The 26,898-nt window shown below is 44.5% G+C and overlaps 5 protein-coding genes across 11 annotated transcripts; 4 read left to right on the plus strand and 1 right to left on the minus strand.

Moving 5' to 3' along the window:
• Positions 1-684: 684 nt before the first annotated feature.
• ccdc9 (coiled-coil domain containing 9) lies at positions 685-8,667 on the minus strand. Of its 2 annotated transcripts, XM_061281558.1 has the most exons (16): positions 8,559-8,667; positions 8,017-8,074; positions 7,566-7,670; positions 7,319-7,477; positions 6,428-6,751; positions 6,260-6,343; positions 5,881-6,045; positions 5,487-5,668; positions 5,358-5,422; positions 4,735-4,779; positions 3,557-3,677; positions 3,370-3,475; positions 2,849-3,296; positions 2,516-2,716; positions 2,157-2,303; positions 685-1,269 (listed from the first exon to the last, which is right to left on the minus strand). In XM_061281558.1, exons 2-16 carry the CDS (start codon positions 8,017-8,019, stop codon positions 1,265-1,267), a joined length of 2,160 nt encoding a protein of 719 aa, XP_061137542.1. In that variant the 5' UTR covers positions 8,020-8,074; positions 8,559-8,667; the 3' UTR covers positions 685-1,264. The 2 variants fall into 2 exon arrangements, with proteins under 2 accessions (XP_061137542.1, XP_061137543.1); XM_061281559.1 differs by lacking the exon at positions 4,735-4,779.
• Positions 8,668-11,728: 3,061 nt separating this feature from the next.
• bbc3 (BCL2 binding component 3) lies at positions 11,729-16,171 on the plus strand. 2 transcript variants are annotated; one of them, XM_061281746.1, is made up of 5 exons: positions 11,729-12,007; positions 12,982-13,210; positions 14,280-14,452; positions 15,090-15,187; positions 15,838-16,171. In XM_061281746.1, the coding sequence occupies exons 2-4, from the start codon at positions 12,994-12,996 to the stop codon at positions 15,183-15,185; spliced, it is 486 nt and encodes a 161-aa protein (XP_061137730.1). In that variant the 5' UTR covers positions 11,729-12,007; positions 12,982-12,993; the 3' UTR covers positions 15,186-15,187; positions 15,838-16,171. The 2 variants fall into 2 exon arrangements, with proteins under 2 accessions (XP_061137730.1, XP_061137729.1); XM_061281745.1 differs by having other exon boundaries at positions 11,730-12,007; positions 15,090-16,171.
• A 1,302-nt stretch (positions 16,172-17,473) lies between these two features.
• Positions 17,474-19,364, plus strand: aldoca (aldolase C, fructose-bisphosphate, a). Of its 2 annotated transcripts, none has more exons than XM_061281068.1 (8): positions 17,474-17,589; positions 17,682-17,889; positions 18,022-18,076; positions 18,151-18,311; positions 18,393-18,476; positions 18,546-18,720; positions 18,814-19,013; positions 19,135-19,364. In XM_061281068.1, exons 1-8 carry the CDS (start codon positions 17,474-17,476, stop codon positions 19,225-19,227), a joined length of 1,092 nt encoding a protein of 363 aa, XP_061137052.1. In that variant the 3' UTR covers positions 19,228-19,364. The 2 variants fall into 2 exon arrangements, with proteins under 2 accessions (XP_061137052.1, XP_061137051.1); XM_061281067.1 differs by having other exon boundaries at positions 17,474-17,585; positions 17,678-17,889.
• Positions 19,365-19,905: 541 nt separating this feature from the next.
• On the plus strand, positions 19,906-23,645 carry srsf1a (serine and arginine rich splicing factor 1a). 4 transcript variants are annotated; one of them, XR_009714609.1, is made up of 5 exons: positions 19,906-20,331; positions 21,198-21,397; positions 21,688-21,860; positions 22,016-22,953; positions 23,246-23,645. XR_009714609.1 is itself a non-coding variant. In XM_061280313.1 (4 exons), exons 1-4 carry the CDS (start codon positions 20,144-20,146, stop codon positions 22,223-22,225), a joined length of 771 nt encoding a protein of 256 aa, XP_061136297.1. In that variant the 5' UTR covers positions 19,906-20,143; the 3' UTR covers positions 22,226-23,645. The 4 variants fall into 4 exon arrangements, 2 of the variants coding, with proteins under 2 accessions (XP_061136297.1, XP_061136298.1); XR_009714610.1 differs by having other exon boundaries at positions 19,907-20,331; positions 22,852-22,953; XM_061280313.1 differs by having other exon boundaries at positions 22,016-23,645.
• Positions 23,646-24,113: 468 nt separating this feature from the next.
• On the plus strand, positions 24,114-26,576 carry dynll2a (dynein, light chain, LC8-type 2a). The gene is made up of 3 exons (XM_061280315.1): positions 24,114-24,289; positions 24,681-24,860; positions 25,086-26,576. Exons 2-3 carry the CDS (start codon positions 24,729-24,731, stop codon positions 25,221-25,223), a joined length of 270 nt encoding a protein of 89 aa, XP_061136299.1. The 5' UTR covers positions 24,114-24,289; positions 24,681-24,728; the 3' UTR covers positions 25,224-26,576.
• Positions 26,577-26,898: the final 322 nt, after the last annotated feature.

Here is a 26,898-nt window from a genome sequence, read left to right on the forward strand (position 1 = left end):
CCGGCATGGAGCTCATCTGAGGCGGGACGGGTGCGAAACCGAGAGACGCCCCTCGGTTCCACTATCTCCGGAACGTGCAGGGGCGCAGTGTGGTCGGCTTGAGGAGACGCTCAAGTGCCGCCGGCTCTGGTACTGATGCCTCGGACGCTTGTACTCTGCACTGAGCCGGACAAGTGAACTCAGGAAGGATGACATCCGCGGGACGGGACAGCTGTCAAGCCCGTTCAGGGACACACGTACAGTCGTTTCCGGAATGTGTTTCAAAATAAAAGCAATACCGGAAATGAATGAAACGTCCCAGAAATACATACACACGCCACAACTTGTGCTTAGAGTATTTCTGGGTCATCTCATTTCACTAGGAATGTTCTTAAGAAAATTCTTCTGAAGGAGGAGCGTCACTTCTGACCACCCTGAACTTGAAATAGGTCGAAATGAGGGGGCTGAAAATGCGCAACCATTAATTTTGTCCCACGTGCATGGCAACATAACAACACAAGATGGAGTCTGTAATAAAACCAAAAATAAACACTCTTGCACTGATGAGTCACTTGCTTTGTTTCAGTCCTGCAAGGTCAAAGTGGCCCACTGGCAGCAGCTTTAAACACGTCAATGTGATGGATAAACAAGGGGGGGGGGGGGAGGGCGTAGGGGTAGCGACAAAGGTGGTCTCAAACGTGGGCATTTTAAATTCCTCATCAGATTTACATTTTAATTGAAGGCATGACAAAACAATGCAGATTCTTACCAATCAATACTTGGAACATATACAAGAAGACAAAATCTGTTGCATAACCCGCATTATAGAAAATTTGTGTATTTTAATTTTGCCCACATCACATGAGCCATTCCAAGCGCCAATTATTGCAGTGCCAACCTTTTTGAACTGCAAACCTAACATTTCATCGTTAAACTGTATGAAGGACTGTATAGCAGTCATAAATCCAAGAACTGATCGTAATATTTGCTAAAAAAAAAATTTGTTTTGAAACAACTGAAGCCTGTTAAAGGGTCCGTGCAAAGAAAAACTCACTGGACATTGATTGGCTTCTGTAGACTTGTGATTGTTTGATTATGTGTCAGCTGATTCCAGCAGCTCCATTTCTTTTTTTTTTTTTCCTCCCGCCGCTGACGTGAGCGAAGACAAAGCGTGCGACATAATAACAAGGACTACGAGATAACCTTCTCCGCAGCCAGACTGTGTGAAGGCAACCCGTCTTGTTGGGAGAAAATGCGTGACATCACTCCAGCAACGTTGTCCTCTTCAGACTGTTGACAAAGAACATTTTTGAAAAATAGTCAGTTTCAAAGCAGTATTGGCTTTGAGCCTTCCAGTTTAGAGGTAGCACAGTATTGTATCAAGGCAGTAATGATGTTTATACAAATGAAAGTCTGCTGTCATTTTACAATGAGGAGACGCTGCTTTAGTGTTGGTGTGTCATCCGTCTTGTGATTTAATCCAATCACGTTTCAGCACTTTGCTCATTTGGAGGCAAAAACCTAATTGCGCCTCTCATCTCGGCATTTCTCTGGTTTCCTGTTCCCCGCCCTGAGCTGAGCTGACCGCAGCAAGAACGAAACGGAGACGCCGCCACAATGAGGTCTTGGGACTTTTCAGTCAAACGAGGGCTTTTAAAGCCAACAAAGACGCCACTAGGTCTCACCGGAAAGCGTTTTGTTCGACTATATGTCAATCAAACAATCGGCAAATGGATAGAGGCGGGGTCGCTTGCTGTGACAACTTCTCAAGTGATCCATTAGCCCACGTGACGCCACCGCAGCCGCAAGCTGAGTGCTCGCCGCGGTGGTCGCTAATGGTCGGTCCCAATTGACTGGCTCAAAGAAAGATTCGGATTTAAGTCCTGAGTTGAACCTAGAAGTTTGATCAAACATTTTGGACAATTCTATGCTTGCGACTCTGTGGGGCCACTTTAGAGATGTTCTTTTTATGTGCTGTGTGGAAACCTTCCATTGACATGAGAGAGATAGTTGTAAAATTGTCATTAACTATTATGGATGGAAAATACAGATGTTACTGAATAAATAAGAATATAACTGACGCCCCAGTTGTACATGATGCCGTGTCATCACTTGGTGAATGAGGAAATCGGTGTGAAGCACTATGACGGCCATTTGACGTTGAATGAGTAGCAAACCTGAGGACGGCTCCTCAGAAGACGTCTCTGCTGCGATAGCGGCGTCTGTGTTCACGTTGCCCGTGTCGTCGTCTCTCTCATCTTTCTCTCCCTCAGCTTCGATGGGCTCACTCACCAAGACGGTGGGGGTTGGACTGTCTGCTTTGTCTACAAAACAAAACGACTGGTCTGATGGAGGGCTGACTGAGTTAAAAAAATCTTTTTTTTAAATTTAACTCAATATTCCAATTGCGATTTAAAAAGCAATTCTTCAACACCATGTATTTTTTTAACAAACACAATGAATTCATCATGACAAAAAACAGCCCTAGTCTGCGACATGTCACCAACACACACATGTTTTTGTAAGTGACGACAACCTTGCGAGGGTGTGTCAGGAGCATCCTGGAGGTCCTCAGAGATGTCCGGGGCCGTAGCGTCGGACACGTCTGTTGGAGCGCATTCGGACGGCGATGGGTCTGATGCGAGTGAGGGCGGAGCTTCTGGCTCTGACGCCATGACAACCTCCTGGGCTTCTGACGTTTCTGGAGGTGGTGCAACAGATATGTCGCCACTGGGAACTGAAAAATAATTAAAATGACGTGTGACCCCTCCAAAGAAATCAACATGACTCAATGCCAGCATTTGTATGGCACACTGTGGTTGTGCTTAGTCATGCTCTTATTGTTCAGGCTTTCGTATATCAGAATTACCAGAGTTGTCCTCGATGTGTTCGGCGGTCTCCTCCTGCTCCTCCTTTTGTGGGGGGCTGCTCTCGACACTCTGAGGTTTCATGGGGGACTCCCCCCCCATGCTGCTCCGTGGCGACAGCATGTCCATCTCCTCGGCCCAATCCGACACGGGCTGGTGTCCGTCCAGCAGCTGGAACGGGCTGATGGGCTTTCCCGCCTCTGGGGTATTTTGTGAGGGCGCCTGCGGTGCGGGGATGTGGATCTTGGGTCTCGGCGTTCGCTGCTCACGGGGGCTTCCGGCAGACGGCGGAGGGGAGCGAGGAGAGGGTGCCGCGGGGGTGCCGTGGTCTTTATCGGCTTCCTCTTTCCCCGCATCTTTCTTCCCATCTTCGTCGGACATTTCCTCCTCGCCCTCGCTGGCGTCTTCCCACTGGTCGTCGTCCTGCTCTTCATCTTGTGCCTGCTCCGCCTGAGAGAAGACGGAGTGAGAGTCACATGAGGTTCTAACACGACCAGGGCTTCCCTAGATTCCGGCTGCCCACCTTCTGTGTTGGCTCAGGCGTGGATTTCTCCTTTTTCTCTCGCTTGGGCTTGTCTTTTTTCTCCTTCTCGTCATCTTCCTTTTCTTCCCAGCGATTGTCGTGCATACTGTAAAAAAAAAAAAAATGGGACAAAAAAAATCAATTTACCGCTTTATGATGGGATCCAGTGACAGAAAAATTCTCCTACCTGTAGCTGGGCTTCCCTCCTCTGCCCTTGCCTCGACTCCGCTCCCCTCGAGGCCCCTGGGACCTGCCCTGGGAGAGGAAGTCGCCAAATGTGTGTGCTTTGGGCGGATGCTTGCTATCATCTGTTGGGGGACACATTGTCGCAAAATGTAAAATGCATGTCCGTGTTAGTGGGAGAGAAAACACTCGCATGCAACTCATCAGATGATGGTGAGTTTAAAATGACATCACGGAGCCTGTGCGTCATAGTTTGGTCCCCCCCCCCCAAAAAAAGAAATAAACACTGTGGTTTAGAATGAACGAACCAGCAAAATAACATCAAACATGGAATTGTCGGAAATTGACAAAGAGAAAAATATAAAGCAAAGAAGTGGGAGATGAGGCGGAGCAAAAGAGAGGAAGGTCACAGCTTTGTAGGGATGGAGGAGGAGAGGCGGGATAAGTGCTTGAAGAGCGAGGCGGGAGGTGATGAAAAGGTTACAAAGAGAAGGTAGGAAGCAGGATCAGCGAAAAGAAAAAGACTGGAGATGAGGACACCGGAGTCATCCAGCCAATTAAGAGTCAGAGAATGATGTAATACAAACCACACTTCTTCCACTTAAGTCTGGCAAAGCCTCAGAAAGCCGCAGTCAAGTGGCGCTAAAAATAATTCCCAGCTTTGATCCGTCACACCTCTCACGGCTGACGCCAACCACTCTTCACCCACATCCTGTGTGTGTGTGTGTGTGTGTGTGTGTGTGTGTGTGTGTGTGTGTGTGTGTGTGTGTGTGTGTGCATGTAGAAGAGAGGGCGAGAGACTACGCGACTAATGATGTGCGCGAGTAAGAGAGAACGTGTTTGTGAACGTGAGCGAGTGTGTACACATTTGGGTCCGAACGATATTAGCTCCTTTTAGCAACTTGTGATTATTTGTAACCACGTTAACACCAGACTAAGATAACGACCTTGGAACTTCGATCTAGATCTTCCTCTGCTTATTTCGGGTCGGGTTGCAAGGCCAGAAAGGCTCGCGGGAAGCTCAGACTTCCCGCTCCCCAGCCTTGACCGCCATTTCCACACAACAAACAAACAGCAGCCACACAAAACACAGAACCAAAACACACGAGGGCAAACTGCTTGGATAAGTACGCACACACAGACCGCGTTGCAATGGTCAGTAGCCCACACTGGGGGTCTAACCTGAGGTTCTGCCCCGGGACCCGCCGCCAAAGTTACGCCCTCGGACTGCGGGGAGGACACACAAAGCATCACTCATGATGGGAAATAACATCGAAGATGCCTTGTGGGTAATGGGTCATTTTTCAGTATGGACCCTGGCCTCTTATGAGGTCTCCAGGGAGGTCTCAACCCCACTCTGGGGAAATACAACCAACCACTTAGCTAATGAACTTAATAAACGGCCACTCGCATGAAGTCACTCGCTCCTACATGGCTCCATGCGACATGGGACACCGAAAGCGAGAAAATGTGACGCTGCTCTCCGCTTCTGTGGAGACGATGGGAGGTGTATGCTGCCTTTCCATTTGTAAGCGTGGACAACTTGTTTTACACGGTAAATAGAAAAGGAAACCAGCCAGCGAGCCGGAGCGTATGTGCGAGTGTGAATGAGCACGTGACGTTGCAAGTGAGTAAAGGGAAAGAGTGATTGAGTGCCTGACCGGGAACACAAAGTGCTATAAAAATATCCAAGTCACGTAAGGAAACAAAAATGGCTCCCTGTGGTAAATTATTTTTGGGAATGTCCAATATCTTGGTCCCTAAAGTAAAGGGCGTGTTGTGTTACCATGGCAACAGCAACATACCTCTCCTGCCTCCCTGCTCTGGCGTGCCGCCGCCCTCTGCTGCCGCATTCGCTTCCTCCTTGAACCTGTGGACGAAATACAGGTCTGCACACGGCTGTAATGGCGAGGCAACGCTGCTTCTTGTCCTACATGTTCTCCGTCTTCTGCGCGTCCCACTCGCGTCTCCACTGCCCGGTGGCGTTGCGATGGCGCGCCAGTCGCTCCTCGTCGATCTGCTCGCGCTCCTTCTTCCAGCGCAGGTACTCGGCTCGCTCGCGGCCCGTCATGGACATGGTCATGTCCATGGAACCCTTGGGGCCGGGACGCCGACTCTGTCGGGAAAAGCACAACATTGCGGTTTGACTCACACAAAATAATGTGAGAAGGCTGACTGCCGTTTTGATTCCAAGAACGCATATTAGGGTTTGATGGCGCATGGCACTGACGTTTGATGACTCCCCATAAAACGTCTTGCGCCAGATAGTTTTTGGCTGAATTGGATATTTGTTTCTATTCGCATGATCCATCTCAGTATTCCACTCACGGTCCACTCTTTCTCCAGATCGCCGCCGGTCTTGACATTGTCAAAGTCCAGCCCGCCCCAGTTGCGTACGTGTCTCCTGCTGCCCTCCTTGCGGTCGATATCGGGGGCCGGGCCGGAGCGACGCGGGTCGTCTAGGAAGTGGCGCAGGGGCTTATCACTATCTGCCTGAGGAGAGAAAAACATACGTTGTTCTTTTTGACAGATTCAACAAACAAGTCAACGTGGTGGTATAATGCCAGCGCAGTGATGCACTTTGAACAAGAGAAGTGTCTAGAAAATTGTCCTGACAATCAAACACAAATCAACCCATAGAATGGATTCATCGTCCAACACTAGCAGAAATGAATACATATGGAACCCAAATGTGTTCGTTTGTTACCCGCTGGCCTCTCTCATATTCTGCTATTTTCTCCATTTCCTCGTTCATCTTTTCAATGTTTTGTCGCCTCCTCTCCTCCCATTCCTGCTTGGGAAGAAGGAAATGTGTCAAAAATGGTGAAAATGGAACATTAGATATTGTTTTAAAAAAAAAAAAGAGACAATCCACCTTGGACTTTCTGTCCCCACCACCTGGTGTCCCGCCTGCGTCTCCTCCTCCGCCTCCTCCTCCACCTCCTCTTCCCCTCCTTCCTCCTCTACGTCCTCCTGCGTCACCCGGCTCTCCATCTCTGGGCGTGCGTGGTTCTCGCGGTCTTCTCTCCTGGCGGCCCCCGTCTCCTCCTCTGGGGGTCCCCCCTCTTGCTAGCCGACCGGAGCCCATCCGTCTGTGGGGGCTGTGGCCGTCGCTGGGCCCTCGGGGGCCGTCATTCTCCTCCGACGATCGCCGGCTGTAGGGCGTGGCGGCCTTCCAGTCTTCCACCACTCGCTTGTCCTACAGCCAACAACAAGTGGCTGGCATTCAGTAAGTGCCTTAATAGTTTTTGCTCTGAGCTTTTTGGCTCATGAACAAGGTGGATTTTCTTTTAAGCTATACTGTAGTTGTGCAAGTAAATGTGTAACAAAATAGATTTGATGATATAAAGTCTTCCAAATGAGGGCCAAATTTCTGGAGGCTCAACGGTCAAATTGAAAAACAAAGCATGGCCTACCTTCTGGCGAGCATGTGACGCAAAGGGAACAGAACATAAAAGCGAGACATAAACAAATTACAGCGCCTGTGTGAACGTTATAGCATCATGTTGATGCCGCTGCTCTGGTTTCCAGCTGCTGCCAGGGAAGGTCGTTCCGTCTAATGTTGATCTTTAACAAGGCACGCTCACAGACGAGAACACAGACTCGGCTCGCCGTGAAGCAAGCGACAAATGCAGTCTAATGCCATTATCAGTTGTTTGATTTGTCATGAGAACAGCTTTGCATGAATGATACATATGGATGACTTGCTTCATGTCAACAGCAGTGTTTCCTGGAAAAGAATTTCAGGTTCTACATTCCAACTCACCCCCCCTGCTGGGGACTTGGAGAAGTCAACCGTGACGGTGAAGTTTTCCTTTTCTATCCTCCTACGGTCCGATTCTGCCGGCTCATGGCCACGAGGCTTCCGCGGGGTGGTGATGGCGATGCCCTCCTGCTCTGCCTTCTTCTTGTCTTCTTCTATTTCCTGTTGGTAACAAAAATGCAGGCCAATGAGTCAACATCAAAAATTCGCCATCCTCCATTAGGAAGATGTATTAGAGTTGACCACGTACTTGATAGCGCTTGACCAGAGCTTCGTTCTTCTTTCTCAGCGCTTCGATCCTTCGGTCCAACTCTGCATCCTTCTCCTCCTTGGTTTTGAGGTCCACTGCTGAAGACTGACGTGCATAAAAAGAATAAGAAAGTAAAGTGGTTGTAAGAAGCCACAAAAAGAAAGAATAAGAAAACCAAAGATAAGAAAAAGTCGACAAGGAAACCAAAAAGAAGGTTAGAAGTTAGTTGACAAAAAGTGGACAGAAGAAGAAAACACAGAAAGAAGAAAGACAAAAAGAGTAAGAAACATGTAACTGGAAAAAACAAAAGACAAAAACAGAGTAATAAAGACAACCAAAAACATGTACACTTCCAAAACACAAGCTAGTAATTAATTGGAAACATGTCACTAGTGAAACAGCACCACCTTGTGGACGCAAAGCGCTAAACATTAAAAAAACAAAAACTTACCATAGCTGCTTCTGTCTTGTGGTCATACACAGGCGATGGGCTAATTGCTTTGAGTACACTGGAAAACAAACAACAGTCCAAACCTTTATATTTTACGATTTAATTTTATGGACCGAAGAGTTGTTTGCATTTTAATGGCAATAGCAAGGCCACGTGAAGCTATTTTAGCTCAAATTGAACTAATCCCGAGCTCAGGTGAGGGAAACATACATTGGCGCATGCGTAGAAACAAATCCTTCCTGAGGACCCGCTGCCAGCGAATTAGAGTCACAAAATACACAAATTAAACCATTAGAAACACACTTTTAAACAACGACATATTGGAGAAACATTGTCGTCCATATAAAGAGATTTCCCGCTCTTTCCCAGACCATTCATGGAACGAATGTCTAATTTTAACGCAATGTAAGCACGACAAGCCATGACACAAAGCGACCCACAAGAACCGAGCCGTAAAGTCCAAGCGGACGCGGACCGTAAATCAAGCGAGTAGTACGACAACGCTAATAAACGTAAAGTCTTGATTTTTATAAAATAGTTACCCAGTCTACGCCTGCTGGCGATGAGTTTTGTACTAGTAGCTCCCTGCCACTTCCAGCACCGCACGTTAGTTGGATTCCGGTGAGGCAAGGTTCATTTCCTGCCAAAAAGTGAGCCCAACTCGGCGGATTTAAAGGGACAGTGGCGCTAGTTTTTTCCAAGCATGTTATTTTTGTTCATTTTGCAAAATAGCTGTCATATAAGGTTACATACATCGTCAATGTTATGTTTCCACTCACACTGAAAATCAAAAGTTGACGTTAGAATTTAGAAGTTTTTTTAAATCCGCAAAGGAAATGTAGTACGAAGATTTTCCGATGGATGGCGCTGAATTGCTACAAACTCGTTTGTTGTCTATCTGTTCATGTAGTATGAAATTAGTTTTGTTTTTACCGTCAAACTATATATATCTAGTAATTTATTATATTACACATTTTATTATACTGTATTTGTGCATTACATTGTCAATATAACTAAGCCTATTACAGCAATATCGTTGTATGCTGGATTGTTTTTGATGAGTAATCTATAGAATGCCTTCACTGGGTCACATAAAGGTTACACCATGATGACACATGATTATAGTGGCATGACATCAGGTGGCCAGTTTGATTATATAATATGTAGAAGTTGAACATAATAACAACATGTTTGCAAGGGTCAGTGGTCGTCCATTTGTGTCAGTCATGCTCATCACTTCCTTGTTGGAGGAGGTGAAAGAAGGTTGAGGGAGTTTGAGGTGCGGGGTGCTGGGCGATGATCTCATTGTTGAACGAGCCAAACAAGCTCCCGGGAGACAACATCGGAGCCCTTGAGGTTGTGATCACGGAGAGATGACACCGACGTTAGCCACTTTTGTTTATACACAAGGCTGTCTCTAGGGTAGGGGGTAATGGAAATAGCAGTGGTGTGTGTCTCCGGGCAGTTTACAGATGCAATAACCAAAAGCACTTAAGTTTCCTCCAGCTCTAAGCCAACTAGTGTGAACTTTCTGACTTGTTAATATGACTCATCTCTACACACCTGCAAAAATGGCAGAGAAAAAAAAAATGCAATATGCAGATCAGCTCCCATGTGACGAATGAGCTGTAACGGTCTGGGCCCGAACCTTTCCGTTTTCTTGTAACTGTTAGTGCGAGTCCATTTAATACTATTACACAACAATGTCAATCAGCACCAGTTACACATGATATTGTTTGTGTGAAATGATGATAGGCGATACTCGTCCGGGCATGTACCTGAATGAAGCTTGTCTCCCACCCTCAAACCCCCAATTCAGCAGTGCGTGCGGAGGCAGGGGATTGGGGAGGGGGGGGGGGTCATTTCCAGCTGATTAGACCGCCTTTAACCTTGCAACAACCCACCCCCTTTCTTCCCTCTCTACTCTGCAGCTGGGGTAGACAATGTGTGCGGGGTGAAAGGTCACCTCGACGGGGGCGTCACAAGTCATTTGTGATGCTAATGCTATTCTATGATGTCACTGTAAACACTGCTACTACTACTGCCACTACTCCGAGTGACATCATTTTTTCCTACCATGCGGCCCACATGTGTGTCACGACAATGTAAACAAAACAGGAAAAAAGCAAGCTGTGGAGAAAGCTACTCAAAGAAGTCATTTGAAACTCTCAATAAGCTTAGCAACATCAATTAGATTGACGTCATGCTATGTGTTGTTTCTCATCTTGTCACGTGAAATCTTAACATGACTGCTGCAGGCCACAAGCACATGACGGAAGGATGGAAATTAATCCTTGAGGTTGGTCATACGGGAGCCCCAAAAAATGTTCTGTTACAAAATGCATTTACTATAGAATCATGTGATCAAAATGCTTATAATTGACTATAGTTGAAGCCCTAAACATACAGCAAACCAATATCCAAAAACAGTTAAATAACTTAATTTCAAACTCACCTTACCACATTACAGGGTATGGATCTATTTTATGATGCAAGAGTATGGTGGCCATTAAGGGTCAAGGCAAAAGCCTTTTGTCATAGCACTCCATTAATGTACATGATTAGTTCATACATATTTTTTTATAATACTGACACATATTTTGACTCTACAGACGAATTTGGACCTTCACACATCTGACCAAACATCAAGAGCTTTGCCTGCAAAGCAGTCTGTAGATGGAAAGCATTTGCTTCAAGCATGAGGCCTAAAAGTCTGTCTGCTATCTCTGGATGTTTAGTCACATGTTTGTAAGGCGTGTACGTTGGGGGATTCCTCAGTCAAGTAGATGATGTCACATTACATTTGTTTATGCATTGCCATCCCGTGCTCGTTCAACAAGTATTGCTGCCTTGTATTGAGCGTGAGTCTGAATTGAGTCATTATTATTATTACAAATGCCAGCAAGCATGTGAGGCAAAACACAGAGAAACCTGACACCCGAGGCTGACTCATTGTTAGGAAGTGGAGGGGAAAGCCGGCCAGGGGAAAGCCTGCTGAGGGGGTTGGGGGATAAAGCTCAGCATGGGTGCAGGTTTGTTTATATGCCAAAGAAGAAACCAACTGTTAAAATGCAAACTACTACAGGCTCTGTTTGATGACAATGACAGTTTGCATGCAAGGAGGTGACTTAGTGACATGCAAGTGTGAGTAAATACTAAGGAAAAGTGTAAAAAAAAAAAAAAAAAAAAGAAACTGTTAATGAGGATTGCAAGTTAGAGGGGGCGGGAACAGCAGCTGGCGTCAGAGAGCATGTCAGCACTTGTTTAGGTTAGGAAAAGCGAAAGAGGCTACAAAACGGAAGTCAAAATGAGACGTCAAAATAAAAGAATCACACCCAGAGGGTTTCTTGCGTTTACATTTTGTACATTAACACTCGTTGCATAAAGTTTTCATGTCATTTAAATGAATATTAGGATCACACTGGGGGGAAATCACGTATACATTGTCAAATGTATTTATTCCCAAGGATGTCTTTTTTGTCTTTGAATAATTCAGATGTAAGTATTTTTTCCACACGGGGGAGGAAAGGAGGGTCTGGAAATGGCTTTAAAATGCAAATCAAACTCAAAAATTCTAACGTCACATGGAAGATAAATGAATGAAATAACTGAAAATTCAATTTTGTCTTCAATTTACAGACTACTGTTTTACGAGGAAACTATCCAGTCAGGGAAAAAGATTTATTTTGAAACTTCAGACAGGATGTTGCTGCCAAGTATATAAATGGGGGAACCCCGCTCGGCGGCAAAGACTCGAAAAAGACGAAGACTAGCCAACATGTCAACCACTCGTCGGTAGCGGTCTCACTAATGGACTCGTAACAATATTCGACGAGCCTCCTAAAGTCATCGGGCGAGATCGTCTGACATGAAGTGACCTCCTTGAATCGACCGCATGACACTTTTTTTCCCAGCGGCCCGCCTCTGATGTACCTGGGTTTGCACCTCGACTTATCGACCCGAAGAGAACACGGAGAAACACCACATAGCGGTAAGACAAAATGGACGATGAACAACTGCATCCTCCACTGTACTATGTTAAATTAATCGTATTTTAGCATCCTAGCAAGCCTATTAGCACTTTACAGTTATGAATAGCATCTTATCGCCATTTAAGTAAACCCCACGTGTAAATGGAGTAGTACGTCATCTAAACGTACCTATTTGGGCTAGAGTAAGTGGATTTAATTAAAATAATAATCATTAAATGGATTTATTAAAATACTGTGGGTGTTTTGTTTACAAACACGGGAATCCGAAAAGGGCTAAGTGCTGCCCCCTGGCGACCAATGAAGGAGTTTCGGTCAAGCATGCTGTTCGAAAGTAGTTTGGTTGGATTATAAATACTCGGCAGTTTTTGGACGTTTTATGCCATTTGGAACTCTTATAACGTTTAAGTAAAGTAATTAAATCACCGCCCCTCCAATATTTTATCTAACATTAAAATACAGTAGCATAGTAGGTCATAGTGTTCATTAGAAACTGCCCCCCCAAAAGTGTATTTAATATTATTGTAAACCACAACGTTATGTAGTTTCATTGCTACGTTTGAATATAGTTGAAAATGGTCAAATAAACATTCAACTAAAGCTTTCATATAAATGGATTGAACCTAAAAAATAAATAAAAGGCAGTGATTACTGTACCGTGATTTGCAACTCTCATGCTAGCGCTTTTTTTTTCTTTTGCTAACTTGCTTTCGATTTTAGCTGAGGCCGTTAGGGTGATGTCAGTCCAGTTATTGTGTGTTTTCTGTTATCATGCCAAAATGTTCAACATAAAACTAAATGTCTTCTTCACTTCTCCCAATTGGCTGGAGGAAATTGTAACCACAGTATTTGAACCCATGTCTTGAAAATAAAAGCAGAACTTCTAGCCACTACACCACAAGTGACGCAATGAGTATGCAAGCCGATTCTAAAAATGTAAAATATGATTGGATTTGTTATTGCGCTGTTCACTCAGGCAACCACTAAGATGGCTCGTGCTGAGACCGTGGAGAGCGTGGGAGAGGCTGCCAGAGGGGCGGGCGGCCCGTTGCCCCATCAATACCCCATCGCTTGTCACTCCTTCTTGCACTTTCCCAACAATCACCACCAGAGCCAGCAGCAGAACCACCAGGAACAACCCAACCTGCCCACACCGCCGCCTTCCCCACCCGGTCATCCAAACCCCGTCTCGGGAGAACAATCAGGTAGGAACATGGAATTCTCCTAAAGCACCCAAAAATGCTAACATAGAGCATCGTAATGGTAACAATTGGAGTCAACTTCATCGTGCAAGTGCAGAGGTCAAACATATATTTCTCAGGGTCTCACTAATTGATCAATATCACGTCTTTCGAAATGGGCAAAAATCAGCTGATTGTCTTTCTCTTGTTAATGTAATTTAAAAGAGATTTTTGTCTATTTTGAAAAAGATAATACTGGCCGATTAATTAATCAGACCCGAATGATTCGGATTTGCAGCCGACAAAAAAGCTTTCGAGGAAAATCTAGAAGTAATCATTTCATGTTGAATACGTTTACAACATTATTGAAGTCGTTTTGGTTCTATTTCATTGACATGTGACCGTATTTGACATCACAAGTAATGGAAACTTGGAGGGTGTCTGTTATTGCATCTTGTAAAGAAGCGACATGGTGGCTCAGCTGGTTGTGTGGGACACCCCCCTTCCTCCCTCCCTCCCTCCCTGTACTTTAGTCTCAGCTGTGGGGCATGTTGAGACTTGTCCTCTGCAAGCACCCAAAGCAGCAGCCTGGACTTCCTGCTACCTCACACCCTCAATCGAAACACACAAAATACTATCATTAATGTCCCTTTCTATCAACTCAAACTGTCTCATAACTGTCAAATTAAGATCAATAATTTGAGGAAATTAACTGGCGCCAACGCTGCATTATAGTTGGTGACACACGTTTTAGTCGTAAATATGCTTGTTGTTTTTATTATTCCATGTAATAATGCTCATGAACATTTTGATTCAACTTGTCAATCTAAAAAAATCTTCAATCTAAAATTGACTTGGATAGATTGTTTGTAGTTACATTTTTACGTGGTGTCGCCGCAATTGACTTTATAGGTTAAGATTTTTCAGGAAGTTGGCCAATCAGAGTGCAGGGTCCAGCTCCATCTGCTAATCCTCCCATCTCGAAAAGCTGCCCGGGTTACTGGGGGGCTACCGATTCCATGGCAACAGGGCGGAAATACGGAAAAAAATACATCTTAAGTCAACAAAATCAAAACTTGTTGTTTTTGTTTAGACCAGCGGCGCGGTCCCCTGCCAGACCTGCTACCCCGGGATCAGCGCCCGGCTGGGGGTGGGTCACATCCCAGAGGCGAGGCCACGCTGGAAGCGAGGCCCATAGACACCACAGCCGTGGGCCTGCAGCTCCGGACCATCGGCGATGAATTCAACGCCTCCGTGCTGAGACCGGTAAGATATCTGACTTGACCTCATAGCGTAACATCATTGCGTCACAATGTAGTGTGATGTCATCGCGTGATGTCATCGGCTGATATCACAGCTGGAGTCCCAACTGCCATCATAGCGCGACGTCTGGGTGACATCTCACTGCGATTCGCTGCTCGCTGAGCTGAGCCCTTGTGCGAACCGCTAATGGTTAAATATGACTGACTGGTGCGGCCCCCGATGTTCTTTTGACATTCATGTGACAGGCCGACACGTGGACTTGGCTGTTGTTGTAATCAATAACGGAACATCACGCACGCACACGGCTCAAGACTTAATAATTACTGTTGATGTGCTGCCTTTCTTATCTCCTTCCCCCTCCCTCCTCACACTGGCTCGCGTGAGGACTTGTCAACAGACTGCCTTCGCACAGCCCCCCCAACCGCCCCCCCCTCCCCTCACAGACGCACACAGGCTGCATGTCTGAGCGATGACATCATCTTTGTTTACATGCTCGAGGTTGCGCGTGCGTTTGTAGACATCTTGACTGGCCTATTTGCACGTGTGTGTTAGATGGTCAATTTGACTGGGTGGCTCATATAGTTAGCATGTTAGCTTACAAATATGTGACTTAATGTGTTTGCGTGTGTCTGCCCTCCAGCACGCCGCCCCCCACTGGCAGGACTGGATCGACGCCGGTCGAGGCTTCCTCAACCTGGCAGCGCGCACCCTCAGCGCTCTCTACAGGCTGACCTAGAGGTAGGCTAATCCATAGAGAGTGGGTTACCACGGCAACCACTAGCCGGCGGCGTGAGACTTCGGTGTCTGCTGGTTCGGACTGCAGACAACACCTTTGTCGTTTTTTTTGTTTTTTTAATTAACTGTGAAAGTGGATCGAAAATCTTTTACATTTGTCCATACCTGATGCTAAAGCTAATGGCGAGCTATTTATGTCAAGTTAGGTGTTTTTGTTTTGGACAAATGAGTTTTATTTTATTTTTTTGCCCCAGCATGAAATTGTTTAGTTTCAGTGTGACACATCCGGTGCCTTTGTACTGACCAATCACACACACACACACACACACACCGTTGGTCCTCCATGTTGTTTGGAGCATGTAAATATTTCTTACCAATCCTAAACAAAAAATTGTGTTGTAATGATGATTAGAAAATAAATCCAGTGGATTTGAGATGTATGTCACGCAAAACAAGAAAACACATTTTGATTTGAGTCCCGGAAAAGTATTTCACCATGTTTTGAAACGATTGTCTGATAGATAATTTATTTTTGCGGTAGCATATTTGTAGCCTATTTTTTTTTTTTGTTCATTGTTTGTCTTGTTTTCCATGACGTTTTTTAATTTATTTTGTGTTCTCAACATTCCTGCTGTGCGCGACAAAATGGGAAGCTGCAAATCCGCCGGCGACGTTACCCTGGTGGAACGCAAAAAGTGACGAAAAGATTTGCCAGTCTAAGAAATCTTCTTGTACTTTGATCAAAGTGCACTTTTTACTTCCAGTTTTGTTTTCAGTGTTTATTGACATTGTTTAGCAAGTTTACCGCTTTGCTTTGGTACCGTTTGCTGGCACGTTTCCTCACGATGATGTGGTCAGTTCCCGTTGGGCCGCTTAGTTAGTGGCCACTCAACTGAACTCAACCAGTTATTTTGTTTTTTACTGTTGTAAAGTTTCTACTGGAATTTTCTACTTTGTTCTTTTATATAATAAAGTCAATTGAATAAAGTTTGGTTTCGATTGTTTTTATTTACATAATAGGCTGTTCTCCAATATTGAAACTGTTTGTATTTCACCTACAGGCATCTCTGCTTTTCGAGTAGGTTAGAATAGTGGTTATAAAATGTCAACACACCCCTGTTCAAACAATGTTTGAATAATTTATAAAAATAAAAATATATATATTTTTTTTTAAAGAATGACACCATTAATGTGACTGTACAAATCATTTGAAAAATATAGTTTTGACAAGGGAAGTAAAAAATAAGCTGAGATTGGGGTTGCAGAAGTGTGCACACCCTCATAATCAATGTAGCTGTATTGAGCATGCACCAACCTCATTGAACTCACTGGACAACTTAAGCACACAGACAACTGCAAACAAACAAAAATGAAAATCTTTCCTTAATCGTATCTTCGCTATGTTGCGTATATCACGGCCAATTTCAAGCTGACCCATTTAGCAGAGACCCGAACCAGCCAGCCAATGAGGGCGGCCTCAATAAGAGCACCAGATAAAGTAGGGTCATTAAGTGTTTTTAATTGGCTGACAGTAATGGCGTCCCAGTGGAGGAATCCATATGTAATTGCTGTTCTTGATCTATTTCACACTCATGAATGGGAGCGACATGAAATGTCTCTCGGGTTTTTGTTTTGGCCCACCAGGACCATTCGCACGAGCCACACTGACCCACTGTGGGACGGCTGCAGCCATCATTTTACAATAAATGTACCGACCAATCATACCATCCAAAAATCTGCCTGACATCATGGCAAAAACTTTTTGGACTTTCAATATCTCACGCACAGATGAATTGCTTTGAGACTGTTCAAAAGACCTTTGAGGATTCCAGGGTGAGGACCCAAAAATCAGGAGGGTTGACCAAAGCCTCCCAGGGGACATTTGCGCTAATTAGAATATAAATAGAAATGCGGTTAAAGGCTCAAATTGGGTTCCTTTAGGCTCCTTAATTTAATACATCGTGTTAAACGTGGCATTTGACATTTAGTTACATTTACTTAACAGCCAAGCGGCTTTCATATTAGCATGATTGGAAAAGAGATTGTGCCTAACTGTCATACCCATATTTGGTATAAGACGTGATGAACAAGCTCCGCCCACAGTGCCGGAGTCAATCAAAAGGCCGCCGCCGTCGTTCCAGTTCGTCCCATCTTGAGAGAACCTCCGTGGTCGTGCACTTCGTCTCCTGTCGAGGTAGGAACCACTTTTGCTCAAATATAAGTCCTATTTTAAAAGCTATTTCTGTCTTTTTATTTTGTCCTTTATTTCAGGTAGAGTCTTTCGTCAATATGACGCACCAGTTTGCCGCCTTGTCCGAAGCTCAGAAGAAGGAGCTCCACGAAACGGCCATGCGTATTGTCTCTCCGGGGAAAGGCATCCTAGCTGCGGATGAGTCAGTAGGTACGTACACAACTCGAGGGATTCATTTCACTTCAATGGGTCAAATTGCTTTGTTTGTATTTGAACACAGCTTTTTACTTTTTTTGCGGCAGGCAGCATGGCCAAGCGTCTGGCCCAGGTTGGCGTGGAGAACACTGAGGAGAACCGCCGTCAGTTCCGTCAAATCCTGTTCAGCGCCGACGAGCGCGTCAACGGCTGCATCGGCGGCGTCATCTTCTTCCACGAGACGCTCTACCAGCACTCGGACGGCGGGGTCGGCTTTGTCAAGATGATCCGAGACAAAGGCATCCTGGTCGGCGTTAAGGTACTCTTATGGAATAAGAACGTGGTGTCCAAACTACGGCCTGGGAGCCATTTGGGAGCCCGTTTGGTTTTAGTGGCTGGTTCGACAGGAAGGTTATTGAACTGTTTTGGACTTTTGTCTTTTGTCGCTAAGGTTGACAAGGGTGTTGTTCCTCTGGCAGGAACCTGCGGAGAAACCACCACCCAGGGTGAGTGCTGGAAATTGATTCCACAATGCATTTCCTGCATCTGTGCTGGATAACGCCGAAACGTTTTTCCACAGGGCTGGACGGCTTGTCAGAGCGCTGTGCCCAGTATAAAAAAGACGGCGCCTCCTTTGCTAAGTGGCGCTGCGTGATGAAGATCAGCGATGCCAACCCATCCAAGCTGGCCATCCGTGAGAATGCCAACGTTATGGCTCGCTATGCCAGCATCTGCCAGCAGGTACCTGTCATTTTTGTTGTAAACCTCATTTGACACAAGATGGCTGTTTCATCTGCCACATTGCGATGCCTTCTTCTCCAGCAAGGCATGGTGCCCGTCATCGAGCCTGAGCTGTTACCCGACGGAGACCACGACCTGAAACGCTGCCAGTACGTCACGGAGAAGGTGAACGACCGATCACTCGCATCTAAGAGTTAAAGGCGTAAAAAAAAAAAAAAAACTCTTGGAATTTAGGTGCTGACGGCGGTTTACCAAGCCATGTCGGACCATCATGTGTACCTGGAGGGCACATTGCTCAAACCCAACATGGTCACCCCGGGACACGGCTGCAGCAAAAAGTACAGCCCGGAGGACATCGCCATGGCAACCCTCACCGCCCTGCGCCGCACCGTTCCTCCGGCGGTGACAGGTAGGTCAACTCATACATCCAAATCCTGCAACCCCATAGCCATCTAAATAACGCGTGTCTTCCTGGATACTAAACATTAACCTTCCCGGATAGGCGTGGCCTTCCTCTCGGGTGGCCAGAGCGAAGAGGAGGCGTCCGTGCACCTGAACGCCATCAACAACTGCCCCCTGACCAAACCCTGGACCCTCACCTTCTCCTTTGGCCGCGCCCTTCAAGCTTCGGCGCTGCGGGCCTGGCGTGGACACAAAGAGAACGAAAAGGCCGCCATGGAGCAGTTTATCAAGAGGGCCGAGGTCAGAGGAGGGGGGGGGGGGGGGGAAACGTCAGATCGTCTTTTTCTCTCAGCTTGCCTCGTTTGCAAATCCACACGATCTATGTGAACTTATCAAAATGATTTTGGTTTGTGTGTTTCAGGTCAATAGTTTGGCCTGTCGAGGAAAGTACAAGGGTGCCGACAACTACGCCGATTCTGCGCATGGCGTCTACGGATCCTGTTACTCGTACTAAACACGATCATGAAGCTGAGAACATCGCCATACGAGTGGGAATAGATATAGTGATATAGACAGGTGATTTAGCACCACATAGCAATCGTACTATACTTGAAAAAAATATATTATTTGTCTTCACAACAAAAACAAAGACGAGGGTATTTGGATGGAGTTAGAGGCCGCACATTTTGGAAAAAATAATAATGGATATAAATTGCTTTAATCCCTAACGCAGACTTGAAACCTTTACTTGAGTCACTAAAAGGATTTTTAAACCCTCCTTTGAAAGCCGAACTATTGTTGCTTTTAAATCCGGAATAAAAACATTGCCCCCCCCCCCCCCCCCATATCTATTATTACGTTTTTTTAGCATATTCCTAAAATACTTTATTTCCCAAAATCATGCTCCCGCGCTGTAGAAATTTGAGAACATATTTATTTTTATTTCTATACTTTTAAATGTCTTCAATTCTTCTGCTTTTAAATGTTGTATTTTGCCTTTAATTAAATGTGTTTTGTAACAATGTGAAGAACGTTGAGTCACCTTGTGTATGAAATGCGGGATATAAATAAAGCTGCCTTGCCTGAAGGGGCATTGACAGAAAAGTTATAAAAATCTGTTATCTAATTCAGATCGATCATTTCAATCGACATATGAATAAAGACTACTTCGTTACGCGGATGTAGTTGCATTTCCGAGTCACACCGGAAGTTCCGTGTGTGGCGGAGGGAAAAAAAATGAAGGCTGGCTGACAGAGGGAGTTTGCTTGTAAACCGCAAGCAAAACAAACGACGGTGCGTGACCAACTCCTCCACATCTAACAGGGCATTGAACGACTGATCTGTTCGGGACGACATATCCGGTGGGATTTATACATATTTATAAATCAAACCCGAGCAGCAGAAGCAACGAACAAGCCCCATCCAGAACAATGTCTGGCGTTGTGCGAGGCCCGGCGGGGAACAACGATTGCCGAATCTACGTGGGTAACCTCCCGCCCGATATCCGCACCAAAGATGTGGAGGAGGTCTTCTACAAGTACGGGAACATTCGTGACATAGATCTAAAAAATCGCAGAGGAGGACCGCCATTCGCTTTTATTGAATTCGAAGACCCGAGGTAAGGCGCTACTTGATAGCTTAGCATACTTCGGCCAGTAGGCCGCCATTTTGTGGCTAACTGCTAACATTTTATCCGCGGGTCCGGCACAACACGTTGAACCCGTTTCACAATGTATTCTAATCTGAACACATTTCTTTATTTTGTACTTTTTTATTTATTTATTGAGTTAATTAAACTCACTGTCATGATCATCGAAAGATACCAAGGTGCATGCTGTGCATGTTTTTCTTTGCATAGCTTCTCATTCTGGTTCATTGTGCAAATGTTGAATTGAGACAACTTGAATCTTTGTTAAAGTTGTTGTCTCAACATATGGAACTACTAACATTATTTTATTCTATTACGTCAACAATTTTTGTACCTCCCTCTTCATGTAAACCACTTCGGTAGCATCCGAGCTATTTGTTGTCCCTTAAATGTGGTTCAGTCTATTCTAAGTATTTTGAGTTACGATCAGTCACTTAGCCAGATTTGTTTTCCCTTTGAGTTTTGCGAGCTAAAAATACATGCAAGCTTCAGATACTTCAGATGTCCCACCACTGGAGTGAAGTAAAAATAAAAAAATATATATAGTGCTGTCACAACCACTTTAGCTGTAACAAAGCGCTTTCCAAAAATAAGTACAACAGAAAATATCACAAAACATTCGCAATAATATAAACATTAACTATCCCTCCATATGCTTTGTAGTTTGAAGCCCTTATAGATGAAATAGTTGAGAGTCAAAGGTGTCTGCTTCAAATTCCCAAAATTTCCATTTTAGACTCCAGACAAAATTCCTCAGTTTAACTTTCCAAAATGACTATATGTGTTTTTATTGCTCCCATTTCCACTGTTACTTACATTTTCCCTTTCACGGGCAGGGATGCTGGGGATGCCGTCTACGGCCGCGACGGATACGACTATGACGGCTACCGGCTGCGTGTCGAGTTCCCCCGCAGCGGCAGGGGCGGAAGAGGGGGCAGCTTTGGCGGTGGCGGGGCCGGCGGGGCCGGAGGTGCGGCCCCCAGGGGCCGATACGGGCCCCCATCCAGGCGCTCCGAGTACAGGGTGGTTGTGTCCGGTAAGCCTGCAGCGTTATCACGTTATGGCACCAAAATTGATTGTCGTACTGTTTTAATTTTAGTTTTGTCTAAAAATAATCTTCCTTTTATGTGTGCTGCATACTCTTCAAAAAAGTGAGGGTGGATTTTTTAATTTTTTTTTATGGGATGAAAGGTATTTGAAGCCAAGCAACTTTTATGCTTTCAAAGCTCAGAATATGTTTTTGACTCAAAGATGTGACAAATCCATCTAGGATGCATACAGAGGAAATGGAATGATTGCATCATGGTGGACGTCTTGTGTGTTCAGGGCTCCCTCAGACCGGCAGCTGGCAGGACCTGAAGGACCACATGCGCGAGGCGGGCGACGTGTGCTACGCCGACGTGTACCGAGACGGCACCGGCGTTGTAGAGTTTGTGCGCAAGGAAGACATGACCTATGCCGTCCGAAAGCTGGACAACTCCAAATTCCGCTCGCACGAGGTATGTTGGCATCACCACGGTCTCTTGGCACTGTGGATTTGTGTGCGTGTGCCAAGTGAGGTGAGTAGCCCTTCCCAACCTCTCCCCCCCCCCCGCATCCTCCGCCCATCTTCGCCCTTCCACCTACAATGTGCAGTTGTCTTGTGTGCCGCCAGGGAGAGACAGCGTACGTTCGCGTGAAATTAGACGGTCCCCGCAGCCCGAGTTACGGACGGTCCCGCTCTCGCAGCCGCGGCAGCCGCAGCAGGAGCCGCAGTCGCACGCCAAGCCGAAGCCGGAGCCGCAGCGACTCCCGAGGACGCGGACGGGCGTCGCCACGCTACTCGCCGCGACACAGCTGCTCTCGATCCCGATCCCGCTCTTAGAAAAGCTGGTGGCGTTCCTCCCTCTTTCGCCATCCTCCCTCTTGCCCTGTGATGTAACTAGGGTTGCAAACGGGTGGCGAATGGATGTATTTTCTCGAAGGTTTGCGGTGAATCTTCTAAAGGCTTCTGTCTCTGATTCTGTTTACCTGAGACATGCAGCGGTTTCTTGTCAATCAAGTTAGAAGTTCTTCGTCATTGGCAAGAAATCAGGTTGTTTGAACAAAAATGCAGTTCCGCCTCACAACACAACTTCCAAGTTCCTCATCGGGCGCTAACGCTCAACTTCGTAAATTTCTGCTTTATTCCCGTTGATCAAATTCCTGCTACTTCTTGTGGAACGTTTCCAACCCCTAATTTTGCAACCCTAGATGCAAACCCAACACTTTTAACCGTTTTTTAGGCCTAGTAGACGAGTATGGTATGTATGTAGTTGTGCCCCCCCCCCCCATCCCTCCTATTTCCTTTCCCCCTCTTCGCTCCCCTCTCCCAAAATGTGCAAAAATGTTGAGCCACACAACGTTTTTTGCAATTTATTGGGGGAAAAGGGAAAAATGGCGACTTGACATTGGATATTTGGACAGAAAGACTGACGCTTTAACTATATTCTACCTTGTGTCTTCCTTTAGACTTCTGAAGAGAAGGATTAAAGTGATTTGGAATAAAAAACCCACTGTGGTGGAGCACATTTCATTTGTATGGTCAGGATAGGACATCAAATGGAGGCCATGGTATGCTTCACATTCCGTCAATCCATGTCATTGTTTTATTCTTGTTGTCGTGCATGTCATAGAAATGAAAAGAAAGCAAACGCCGCTTTGGCTTGTGACACAGACAAAACGTGTTGTGATCTAAGTGTAACATCTTTGCTGTCATATGTAAAAGAAACAATCTGAATTGATGCAACGTGTTAGGGAATTTTTTTAATTTTTTTATTTGATCTTTCTCGCATTTTTTTTGCCCCCGGTTTTTGTACGTTCTGTTCTAACGGTCTGCCTCTGATTTTCTTCCTGGTATTTCAAGGTTTTGATTGGAGAGGAGTGGCTCAGTGGATCGCAATCCTTTGGAGCTGGATCCATTTTTAGGAAAGGGATTATAGGCAAGGATGGATGCTCGGGAACGGGATCAGTTTTCCAGGATTTCCCAACAAAATTTTCAGAACTTTTTCTTTTATTTTTCTTTCTTTTTTTAATAGCCTGCCACCTGCCTATCTTTTTGTAGAGTTTTTCAGTGATATTGGCGAGAAAATTGACGAGAGAAAAACAGGACCAGGAAGTTGGATCAAAGGATGGAATCGTAGATGCCTGGTATGCGGGGAAAATTTGGGGAGGGTTTCATACGGGGTACTCGTTTGAATGTTGATTTCTTTGCTTAATCCTTTTTTCTTCTAGTATTTTCAATAAAAACACCTGAAGGCCATAAAGACTCTTAGATTTTCTTCATTTATCCAGTAAGATATTGCAATTTGTATGGGAAAGAAATGAGCACAAAACATGGTTTATTTTTAAATATTTACTGCAGTATTACATTTAATAAGTGAATGTATCATTTTAGTCTAATAGTATTTTTAGTGAATCTTAGGTATTTTATTCTCCCTTTGAGCTGACATTTACCAACTGCAGATGAAAAAATAGTTTGGCTAATTTCGGATTATGAAATATTTTTATATGTATTCTCTCTGATATAAATAAAGAACAAATATATTGAAAAGATTTAAGGGTAAATTATCACAATATTTTTAAAAAGGAAGATGAGTGAAAATAATGTCTACGCCACGGGTGAATGTTGCATTGTGGGACGAAATAAGATGCCGGCATAGAGTGGCTGATGGAAAACGCCTGCACAGCGCGGGGAGGCGGTGACTGGCCAATAGGAAGCCACGACCAGCGACAGAGGGGCGGAGCGGGTCATCAGAGCAAGCGAAAGTAAAGCGTAAACATACCTTTCTACAACAAGCTCAAGCGTGCTTTATAAACCAAAACCTAAAGAGCAATTAAAACGTCTTGAACAACTTGGCCACCTATATTCACATTTGGAACGCTTCGTTTCCCTTTGTCTCAAACACAGGTAAGCTAATATTTTCAATAATTCATAGGGCTAGACTCAATTGAATGTTTAATATTTGACGTTATCATTTTCCATGTCTAAAACGTGTAACTCGTGAGATACGTAAATAATGAATGTTTGAAAATGGCGACTACCGAATATGCTTCACTGCAGGATTGATTTGGCGAAGTAATGTCACTCCACCTGTATCAAGTTTCCCCAAGTCATGTCTGTGACGCTTTTTAAAAAAAGTTCCAACACACAATAACGGCTACAATATTAGCTAGGCTACATGTTTAGCTCAACGGTGCTAATAATTCGTCTTGCGTTTGATTGACAGGTCATTTATGTGCGTATGTTGACTTCCACTACGTCATAACGTCTGTGATCCCTCTTCCTCACTCTCTCGCAGGTTCCATCCTCCTCTTCCTCCTGCTTTTTCTTCATCGTCTCCATCGTCATGACTGACAGGAAGGCTGTCATCAAGAACGCAGACATGTCTGAGGACATGCAGCAGGACGCCGTGGACTGCGCCACGCAGGCCATGGAGAAGTATAACATCGAGAAAGACATCGCAGCCTACATCAAGAAGGTGACCAGGAAGTTGCAGAGTCACATTTTAGAAAAATTAAGTCAAATAAAATAGCTAGCGGAATAGCTAGTTAGCGAATCAACACATCACTGAATAAAATAAAATTAGACGATGTGATAGTACGTAAAAGAAAATTAAACTCACTATCATAGCACCGACAATTTTTTTTAATCACTGTCCACCCTCGCGATTGTTGCTCACGCTCATCTTTCGGTGTTTTGTCAGGAATTCGACAAGAAATACAACCCCACTTGGCACTGTATCGTGGGTCGGAACTTCGGCAGCTACGTGACTCACGAGACCAAACATTTCATCTACTTCTACTTGGGCCAAGTCGCCATCTTGCTCTTCAAGTCGGGCTGAATGCTTTTTTCCTCTCCCTTCTTTTAGTTATGTTCTTGCTTCTCGAAGCTATGTGAGGCAACCGCATCTCGTTTTCGAATAATGACAACATAACGTAATGATGCGGCACTGCATGGGCGACAACTTTATTTCGTACGTACTACGTCTTTGTGAGATGACTTATGGGGTTGCCAGTCCAATGCAAGTCATACTTTTAATGTTGGCTAAATTTGCTTACAAAACATTACCGCATCATAACAGTTCACTGCAATCCTCCAAGTTGGTTGAAGATGGTGAAAATATTTTCTTTCCAAGGTTTCTTTGAATATTGCTATCACAAATATTCATATTGACACATTGATTTGGGCTGATTTGTCTAACTTTCACATATCGTCTACCAAATAGCTGTGGCATTGAGTTAAATTTGATGAAATCTTAACAATTACAGCTTATATATTTTGACCAAGTTAGAGCATTTTTTTTTTTTATTTAAATGAGAAATGCTAAAGCTTGAATGTCTGCTACCAAATTGGCGGATCATTCTCATGAAGATTCTCGTTAACTTATTTAATCATCAAAATAAATCTGCTCCAATTTTGTATATAATTATAGATTTCCTTTTGTCGCTTTAACATAATCGCTAACAGTTTTTTCATTGTCGTCATCTTGTCAAAAATCATTACGATTTGCGCCAATTTGTTAATTAAAAAACCTTACCAGTGAACAGTCATTTTTTTCCAGTCTTTTGAAGGTCGTGGATAAACACGATCGTAACAAAATGAGTTATATCTTTGTTGTTTTAAAATATCGCTCCATGTGAACAATTAGTGCGATTTGTTAATTTGGCAGAAGAGACCTAACTTTTGAATTTGTGCAACTACTTTCCCCACAATGTGAAACTGTGATCTCAAGCGCTTTAGTTTGTCGCCATAAACAATCACCGCTGTTAAATTAGCCTGTTGCCTGACTTGTTTCCATTTTATGTTTCTGTGCATTTTCTTAAACAGGTAACGTTGTCTTTCATTTTGTATGCAAAGATGGACCACATATTGGATATAATGTGGAAGAAAAGTTCTTGTTTCAAAAGTTTTTGTTGGCATTTTGACTTTATGTCGGTCATTGCATCCAAATTCCAACGGCAGCGCTAACACAAGCTAAACATTAGCTTCAACTGTGATTTTTCTTTACAAAAAGGAAGTCTTCCTGTTCCTTTACGGATTGTTTCCCCCCGGAATGTTGTCGTCGTTGTAAATATTGAAGCTGCTGTATGCACAAAGCGCGTCCGCCTTGAGAACAGTCACTCACCATTTACAGTTAGCTGTTGCTAAAACAAAACAGCATAGAAGACTCCAATAAAAACAAATTAACTTATAATTTCTTCAATTGTGTTGTCATTGTTTCCACTGAAAACTAACAAATTATATAGTTCAGTATTCTGACCACAAGGTGGCAGCCTTGTCCCTTATCACTCATTCCTGAGAGGTAGACAGTGGCGAGACTTTACACATTTAACGAAAGTAGTAAATGTATAATATATACATTATCGGGTCCACAAAAATCGATTAATTTAAAAAAAAAAAAGTCTCATGGATTTTGTTGAATGACTGTAATGCACAATAATTGCTCCCATAAAATAAAGTTTACTCTATTTAATCCAGGGGTCTCCAATAATTTTCATGATTGACAGAAAGCAATC

Source organism: Syngnathus typhle, linkage group LG6, assembly GCF_033458585.1.
Source record: "Syngnathus typhle isolate RoL2023-S1 ecotype Sweden linkage group LG6, RoL_Styp_1.0, whole genome shotgun sequence".
NCBI lineage: Eukaryota > Metazoa > Chordata > Actinopteri > Syngnathiformes > Syngnathidae > Syngnathus > Syngnathus typhle.

Bases quoted from the DNA above. Each gene is read 5' to 3' on its own strand.
- dynll2a (XM_061280315.1), top strand. From the start codon at position 24,729: ATGACTGACAGGAAGGCTGTCATCAAGAACGCAGACATGTCTGAGGAC. The intron at 24,861-25,085 runs GTGACCAGGAAG...GTGTTTTGTCAG, and splicing joins TCGCAGCCTACATCAAGAAG to GAATTCGACAAGAAATACAA.
- aldoca (XM_061281068.1), top strand. From the start codon at position 17,474: ATGACGCACCAGTTTGCCGCCTTGTCCGAAGCTCAGAAGAAGGAGCTC. The intron at 18,077-18,150 runs GTGAGTGCTGGA...GTTTTTCCACAG, and splicing joins CGGAGAAACCACCACCCAGG to GGCTGGACGGCTTGTCAGAG. The intron at 18,312-18,392 runs GTACCTGTCATT...CTTCTTCTCCAG, and splicing joins ATGCCAGCATCTGCCAGCAG to CAAGGCATGGTGCCCGTCAT.
- bbc3 (XM_061281746.1), top strand. From the start codon at position 12,994: ATGGCTCGTGCTGAGACCGTGGAGAGCGTGGGAGAGGCTGCCAGAGGG. The intron at 13,211-14,279 runs GTAGGAACATGG...GTTTTTGTTTAG, and splicing joins CGTCTCGGGAGAACAATCAG to ACCAGCGGCGCGGTCCCCTG. The intron at 14,453-15,089 runs GTAAGATATCTG...TCTGCCCTCCAG, and splicing joins ACGCCTCCGTGCTGAGACCG to CACGCCGCCCCCCACTGGCA.
- ccdc9 (XM_061281558.1), bottom strand. The intron at 6,752-7,318 runs GTGAGTTGGAAT...TGTTGGCTGTAG, and splicing joins CCAAGTCCCCAGCAGGGGGG to GACAAGCGAGTGGTGGAAGA. The intron at 5,423-5,486 runs GTAGGACAAGAA...TTTCGTCCACAG, and splicing joins GCGCAGAAGACGGAGAACAT to GTTCAAGGAGGAAGCGAATG.
- srsf1a (XM_061280313.1), top strand. From the start codon at position 20,144: ATGTCTGGCGTTGTGCGAGGCCCGGCGGGGAACAACGATTGCCGAATC. The intron at 20,332-21,197 runs GTAAGGCGCTAC...TTTCACGGGCAG, and splicing joins ATTGAATTCGAAGACCCGAG to GGATGCTGGGGATGCCGTCT. The intron at 21,861-22,015 runs GTATGTTGGCAT...GTGTGCCGCCAG, and splicing joins CCAAATTCCGCTCGCACGAG to GGAGAGACAGCGTACGTTCG.